General features: G+C 43.3%; 1 protein-coding gene across 1 annotated transcript in view; it reads left to right on the forward strand.

Annotated features, from left to right (window-relative positions):
• The window catches only part of LOC115530910 (transmembrane protein 238), a 3,971-nt gene extending 644 nt beyond the window's left edge, over positions 1 to 3,327 (forward strand). The window contains exons 1-2 of the mRNA XM_030339736.1: positions 1 to 929; positions 2,918 to 3,327. The exon at positions 1 to 929 is cut by the window's left edge and continues 644 nt beyond it. Coding sequence (XP_030195596.1) covers positions 365 to 922 — 558 coding nt within the window. The 5' untranslated portion in view covers positions 1 to 364 and the 3' untranslated portion in view covers positions 923 to 929; positions 2,918 to 3,327. The remainder of the gene's footprint in view (positions 930 to 2,917) is intronic.
• The last annotated feature ends 5,268 nt before the right edge of the window (positions 3,328 to 8,595 follow it).

Below are 8,595 nucleotides of genomic sequence, written 5' to 3' on the forward strand. Positions count from 1 at the left end.
TGAAATTAGGTTAAAACTATCTGGGTGATAACATAACGTTTACAACATTTTAAAGTTAGTCAACTTTTATCTGTTTATGTTTACAAAGGTTATACGCCTAGTAGGGCGCATAGGCCCTATTTATGATTATTATTATTATGGGCCGTGTGAGTGGACGGTCCTAACTGACGCACGAGCCTTTTTTACAACCCCTTGGGGCCGTGACGTCATATAAAGGTGGGTTGCGCACAGGTGTGTCCGCGGTAGGTTGGTCAGTATAGGTACGTTCGTTCAGGTGAAGAAATGTGCGTCCTGGTGGAAACATCATTTGTGTTCCCCCGAGGCGCCGCTACTTGAGCTCATGTGAACCAGCCTCAGCTCGGGCATGGCGCACAAGTTCGTGGGCAAATGCGTGCCGCTGTTCGTTCTCGCCGTGGTGTTCGACGTGCTGGGTCTGATCGTGCTCCTGGTCGGCGTGTTCGGGAACCTCAACCTGGACGGATTGTTTTACGGGGATTTCCTCATCTACACCGGCTCCCTCATTATCTTCGTCAGTCTGTTTTGGTGGATCATGTGGTACACTGGCAACGTCTCGGTGTACCCCTCCGTCGACCGGGGCTCCCTTGATGTGGACCTGATGCACTGGGCCAGGAAGGTGTCTCAGAAGCTCACGTTGGAATCGGCCGAGACGAAGAAGAAGAAGAAGAAGATGAAGAAGAACGGGGAGTCTGGGGTGAAGGGGACGGCACCGCCGGGGGTGCTCAACACGGTGACCCGGATCTCCTGGGACAACAGCACGCTGTCCCAGGGCCAGCACAACAAAGGGTTCGAGGCGTATCCTGAGCACATGCCATCCGAGAAAACGCTGGAGATGGGCATCTTCCAAAGCCCTGACGTGTCTTCACATACGGCTGTTGGTGGGGATGCCTTCGGGTTCGTCTGAACAGATGGTGAGTGTCACCCCTCCTCCCCAAACAAAGTAGTTCTGCTCGCCACCATAACACTCGCTCCTTTCTGTCCTCTCACCTGAAGCATCCTTGGCTCTCGGATGTTATCTGTAGGACAATCATCCCCGCACAAAAGTGTGAGATGCCTTCTCTAAAAGAAGCCCAGTGACACGGATGTTAAACGGGTTGACTGGAAGCAACACACACCAGCTCATGATAACGTCACGTCTCACTCGTGTTGTGCTTCCTTACACTGTTACACAGCCCTGGACTCTTTCCCCATTTTGTATTTCTTTTTTATACCACACAGGGTGTTTCTAGAAGCAGTCCCCCTGCGCCCCCTATTTCACTGTTAATTATGTCCTAATTGTGTAACGCCACACAGAGTTTTTGACTGATGACATAATGAAACTCAAGGCTGACAGAGAATTACTAGAACAGACGCCCAACCCAGAGGTCTCAACTTAACTATATACATATATTAAGAAAATGGTAGAAATCTTCAGTGGCCCGTGGCAGCTTTTAATTGATGAGCTTGGTCGTTGCTATTCGCCCTCTTTCCACTTCTGCATTATTTTAGCCGTCGGTTAGCGGTGGCTTATAACTAGGTGTCGCGCCAGACGCCCGCTGGGGCAAAGGGCTCAATTGCATTTTAATGGAACTCAGAAGCACTTATCGATTCCATGGAATTGAGTGTGCGTGTGTGTGGTGGTCCCCCTCCGTCGCCGTCCCCTCCAGCAGGAATTATACCAGGCTTCCCCTCTCCCGCTTGTTTCAGTTACATAACGGTAATGCGTTTTAGTTTGCTTTTTCCTCTTCAACATAGAGCTAATGGCGTTTGAATATATGGAAAACTTTGAAACGGTCGAGGTGGAAACCAAAAGGAAATGACGACACCTGTGGCTCCATATTTCTGTAAATTTGATTAGGCTATATGGGATTTTGTCTCTGGTCAAAGTGCGTTTTGCCATCAATCACGCTTTGTGTGACTGTTTTTTTTTTTTTTTTTTTTATCACCTTTTTTTTATCGCTTAATGATGCAGTCTGACTGCGCCTCAAAGGACAACAAGCCATCTGTTGCACAACAGTAGGCTACTATGACACGGCCCAGACTCTGCCACTCACTGATTAGATATGACAGCCTCCTGCTCTGGGTAAATATTAGCCATCGTAATGTATGAAAGGCTAAGCAGGAGTTATCGAAACCATATTTTCTCAGCAAACACGAAAATGTCAAGGCACAAAGAAAAAAGCCTGCTAAGTGGTCTTTAGAGTTACCGCTACAATGCAACAAGAAAATCCCACGTTATCTCTAAGCAAGCTGATGATTATCGTAGCCGTGTGCGGGATTTGCCGTTCTTGCACAATAGGCTTCCTCATCAAGTCAGCCCTAATGAGTTTGCCACTTTATTCGAAATAATGCAGCGGAATATGACAAATATTGACCCGCTGTTAGCCGAGATTAGTCAGGTCAAGCTGTTCATATTCGCCGCGGTCTTGGATTTCTTCTGTGGAGTTCATTGTTCTTTTTGAAGGCTGCGCACACACACACACACACACACACACACACACACACACACACACACACACACACACACACACACACACACACACACACACACACACACACACACACACACACACACACACACACACACACACACACACACACACCCCGTGTGCGTGGCTGAAATACGAACTCTAGTATTGATGTGCTTAAGTAGGGCATGGGTTTGTGTGGAGTGTTGTCAACTGTAAATATAAACCTGAACCTACCACTATTCTCTGACCACAATGGTTCAAAGAATGATGAGATGATGAAACACAGATATCGGGTTGTTCTGGGATTTCTGTCTGTATTTATCAGCCAGCCATCGTAGATATCGTCGTTTATAGCGCCCACTTTTGAAATGCGTGCAATGTCGTGTAGTTGTTGTCGAATTATTTTATTTTTTAAATTAAATTATTTTCTTCCTCTGCCTCTCTTTTAGGGGCTGGTCTGGACCTGAGGGCCAAGGACAGATCCCATGTGGCTATCCCCACACATCCGGTATTCCAGATGGAAAACCTTTTACCCACGACACTTTATCACACGACTTGTATTTCATTCAGGGAGCAGCCCTTCGCTAATTGTAAACCACTGGGCTGTGCACAGAGGGGGGGGAAATGAAAGCTCATTATATTTTTTGTGTAATGTATGTACATAGTCAATTTCTATATTTTTCATACACTTGACTCTTTTGCTTTGAATAAAAGCTTTCTTATAAAATTGAAAAGGATACTTTTAGGGGAGTCGGTGACTAATATTGTCTGCCTCCTTTTTTTGTGTAATGTTTGTAAATAGTAAATTTCTATATTTTTTTTATGCACTTATTGCTTTGAATAAAAGCTTTCATACAAACTTAGACGTGGATACTTTTTGGTGAGTCTGTAGTGAATATTGTCTGCATGACACTGACCTCATTTCCAGCCATTCTCATCCCACAATGATGTGACTAGGGTGCTCCAAATGAACGTTATTGACCCGTGAGTGAGAGAAGGGGCGGGACCAAGAGAGGGATATCCATTTCTATTACGGACCAGGATTACACTACAATAAATCACTCTCGGCCTAGAAGGACAGTAGTGTAATTTAGATTATTAACATTGGGTTTATGGTTTGATGGCAGATAACAACAGGTTTACCCTTGCACTGTGCTTGTGTTTCAAAACTATTTTCTACGTCCTTTCTTATGGCTCTTCTTTGACATTGTGCAAAGCTGCTTCAATGTCATTAAAGGCATAGGGCCCTCCAACCTTCTCATTTGCTTCATGGCTGTATGTATAATGACATAGGACGTGTCCCCTATCGCTGACACTTTCCCTACAAATCTGGTTCCCTACATAGTTGACTATTTCTGGCATCTCCATTTTGTAGCGCTGTTTGACATCCTTCAAAGAAAGCAGGTTTCAATTATGGGACATTGCGTGGATACGAGTGCATCAGCTGCACACTTAGTGTGGTATGGTGCATAACGGTTGTAAAGTAGAGCACGATATAGGGAACCAGATGTGTAAACTCGAACCTTTTGGGCAACACCACGCACTGGCCCTGAGTTCCTTATGTAGGTCTGGGTCTTCCGTCGACTCTGGTACAATAGTTGAGGTGAAGTTCAAAGGCCCTATGAAGGAATACTCGAAGCAAAAGTCCTATGACGCATTCGTCGGATGCTTTGATGGCCTATCAAGAGTTCCACATCGACCTCCGATTGTTTATTACGTTTAATTTGATCAAGAAGCCACAAAGGTTCCTGGTTGAGAACATGAGGTGTACGTTTCCCCATGCCCACCTGTGCTTTTTAAAGTAAGGCCTCTGGATCTGTACTACTTTTACACAAGATGAAGGTGTGTCAAAATGACCTGCACACGGATCCAGAGATAAAATCTGTTCAGAAGTTCATGCATTCACTGTCTCACATAAATATGCATAATGAGCAGGCTAGGAATGTAGACGAACCACATTTAAAACTATTGTCTTCCTTATCAACCTGACAGACAGTCAAACGAAACGGGTAACCCACAGACTGCCGGCAAACCTGCTACGCTGCGAACGCACGTGAGATTCACTTGAGGAATCTGTTCAAAATTCAATCGAGTTGTCGTTTTTACTCTATAACAATTTTTTCCGGTCATGGATTGCACCGGCTTCGTCGGACGCTGCCTGGGCATCTTCCTTGTGGCCATTTTCCTGGACGCAGTGGGCCTCGTACTGCTCTTCATCGGCATCTTCGCTCCGGTTAACTTCGGGGACTTCCTCGTCTTCACAGGGTCTCTGCTGATCTTCGTTAGCCAGGGTCTCTGGATCCTGTGGTACCTGGGGAACATCGAGGTCCCCCTGGAGGAGCTCATCCCTGTGAAGCCGGCTGTGGAGGCGGTGGTCACCTTTGGGGCTGCAAGCTTGAAACCAGCAGCAGGTCACTCACACCTCCTACAGAAGGAGTTCTGGACAGAGTTATAGGCTTTTTAAGGAATTGTCGTCTTTTCCGCCGTTCATGAATACGCTGAACTATTTCCATTTGACATGGTGTCCGGTCTATCAGTTTGACTTTTTCCTGGTTGTGCACAGGTTTAAGTCAAGGTGTTTGGCATTGACGCACACTGGGATGTTTGTTCAATCTTTATAGAAGCACAAACATGGAGAACCCAAAAATCTGATGTTATTTCATCATCCATCATCCCAGTTGGAAGCACTGGAAAATAACACGGGATGGAGCCGTCTTACTGTTCTTTAAAGACACACACAAATGCACCGGATTTGGGGTCATCCACCTCATACCTCCGCCGCAGGGGGATTCACTATTCATTCCGTGTGTTAACATACAAGAGCTGGGTGCGGGAAGTGGAGGGAATTTTCCCTGTGATGATTTTTCCTTTCGTGAAATCTGAGTGTCGCCACCGAAGCTCTTCAGCCAAAACCCGTCAAACCAGGTTGAGTCTGACACCCGCTTCTGGCCTGGATGCTCTCGTCTTACACCACACTGGGGCTTTGAATGGCCAGAGGTTTGGCCACAAAGTCTACTAAGCAACAACTCTCATCATGACACGGCGGCTTTGTTGACAACTCACTGGACACTTCTTCCAGATTTATTTTATGACAATCTGTCCTTGTGAGTCAGGATTTGAAGACAAACGAGGGGACTTTTTTGTTGTCTACGTATTATATTCCAATCAAGGACAAAGCTGTCACCTGTGTGTCACCTGAAACTATACTTTTTAAATTGAATGCAGGCGTTGCTAATGAGTTCACAGCGCCATCTTAAGGATGTCGGTAGAATTTGAAATGTATCAGGATGTTTGTGTACGTGTGTGTGCGTGTGTGTCCATTGCTCCTCAAACACCGATGTACTTCCCAATGTATGTCCCAACAGACGCCTATCACAGCCAGGAGGAGTGGAGAGAAAATAACACAATAACACATGCAAAAAAATTATAAGCGGAATTATGAATAACAAAAAAAGCCTGTTCTTTACAAATAAGTGTTATGATGCATCACACTTGGGAGAACAGAGATTTGATCTCTTCAAAGCGTTCATTGTTCTCGTACCTTATTGTTCTTCATGCTGCTGTGCTTCCAAATGGTTGTGGGCGTATACATAGTAATTAAAGGATTGCGGGGAGAATGGTATTCAAAAAAATTGGGTCTGCCGTTACTTATTTAGGCTACTTATTACTTGTGTGGCCAAGCAACATTGCACAAAGAATTTTGGCCCGTTATCTGGTGGACACGCAAAACCTTTGGGTGTCAAAATCTCTCTGTATCCCCTGCCAGGATTAGGTTTCCAGTTCACACCCAGCGTGTGGCTCCAACTAGGCCTACATTTAAGAACGAGGTCGTAATTCATAAATGATGAGGGCAGGCAGAGGTTCACCCGATCTTGACTCTGCTTCAATCGGCACCTTTGAAAGAAATGTGGACAGCGATTAGGTTAAACCATTTTTTTGATTTTTAAATTAAAGGCATTATGGCTGTATTCATATAAAAATAATAATTATTATAGTGGCAATAATGATCTTATACTATGCCCTAATAATAATGACCCTTATTAGTATTATTAGCTGTAGTAAACATATTTTAATTATATCTTATTAGTATCCTAAACCTATAATCATAAGCCTTTAATGTGTATTCTTGAGTGAGTATTGTATTATTGAATAAGTATGCCATCGTAAAATTATGCAAAAAATTAACTAGAGAAGAAATAAATAATGGATGATATGAAACCCAACAGGGGCATTTCGTGGATGTCCATTTACTTCACAACATTGTCCAGTGACAGTGAAAAGTCCTTACAATAGTGAAAAGAGTTTTATACATTCATACACACATTTGTTATTACCTAACCTTCGTTTAAGATTCTGGTGGCGATGAATCGCAAATCCCGTTGTTTTTTTTAGGTGTAATATTATTACTATGCCGCCACTTATGCCTTTTATCAGAGGCATCGTAAATAATGGTGGAATTCTGCATGGCACGAGTTCGACATGGTTGTGCACACAAAAAAAGACCACGAGGTGGCAGCATTGGCATGATAAAGCAGCCCTCAGACCTGCAGTTCAAGACATACAAAAAATACATAAATGAATGTTATATACCATAATAAAACCTAAACTTATTTGATTGAATATAAATAAGTCGACAAAAGGCAATACATCTCTATGAATCCCTGCACAAATAGATAAATGACTTGTAGCAATTGTAAGAAAATAGGTCTATACGATGACATTTTCACTACAAATGTATATCTCGACTATCATATTCATTGTTCAACCATCTTCTACTTTATTATAAATGTATATTTGTAAATGCATTGTCTTTTGATAATGGTCCTTTATGGAGTTACGATGTGATTCCTGCTTGTGTAAATAACTATGAATTGCCCATGTGCTTGAAGGATGCTGCTTTATAAATAAACGTTACATAGAGAGACGCCATGTAGATGGGTTTCCTCATGAAACCCTCAATTGCTTTCAATGGAGGGTTCCCTCCATTGAAAGCAGGTATTGCTTATGCTTTCAAGCGCCATCTTAATGGAGTTGCAACGGCGTTATGCAGGGAGGAATCTTGTCTCCCAATTTTATTCAACTTGTATGTGTCAATGAATTGTCCATGCAATTGAGAGCCTGTAACACAGGGCGTATGACTGGTGAAATGTTGGTGAACCACCTTATGTATGCAGATGATTTGGTCATTATGAGCCCAAGTAGCGCTGGACTACAACAACTCCATAATATCTGCACTGAGTATGGATTAAAATATGACATTAAATATAATGATAGCAAGAGTGCTGTTTTAATATGTAGAACCAAGCAGGTTAAAAGGCTCAATTTCCCTGCGCTCAAACTGTCTGGCAATATTCTTGGTAGCCTATATGTAGGAGGATTAAATAGGCCTACCTTGGACATTTTATAAATGATCAGTTGAATGATGACGATGATTTTTACAGACAATGCTGCGAACTTTCCACCCAGGCAAACACATTGCCCGCTAGTTCAGCTTTTGTTCAACACAGGTGAAGGTAGCCCTGTTCAAAGCATATCGAACACAGCTTTACTGCGCTCAATTATGGTCAAGCTACAAAAAATCTAGCATGCAAAGTCTGAAAATACCCCGAGGGGGCAGTGCCAGCCAGATGTTTGTCACTGTAGGAGTGAGCACATTCCATGCACTTCTAAGAAATCTTATTTTTAAATTCATGAAACGGTAATAGTATCATTGTGGTACTTAAACCCCACCCCAGCTGCGCTCGCTATACCTCCAGCCTGAGGGGGCATCTGGCTGAATTGTTTGAATATGTACTGACTTTCTATATTTTTGTATTGTATTTGTGTCGTGCTATTTATGGACCTGAGTCTGAAATAAAGTTTTCGATTCAATTCAATGTATCAGAAAGTTTGTGTGCGCGCGCGCGCGTGCGTGTGATTCCTATTCTATTAAACCCTACAGATGAGATGACACACAATGACAGAAACACAAATAGGTATACGCAAATAAATAAATTGTATTAATCCAAACGCTCAAGCTTCGCATACGGATACAAACTCGGTCCAAAAGACCGGCGTTTGCTTCAAGTAACTGGTCACAATTCGGTTCACAGGAAGATGACGTCACTTCGAGAAAAAAAACTCCCTT

The sequence above is a fragment of the Gadus morhua genome, chromosome 18 (assembly GCF_902167405.1).
Source record: "Gadus morhua chromosome 18, gadMor3.0, whole genome shotgun sequence".
Lineage (NCBI taxonomy): Eukaryota > Metazoa > Chordata > Actinopteri > Gadiformes > Gadidae > Gadus > Gadus morhua.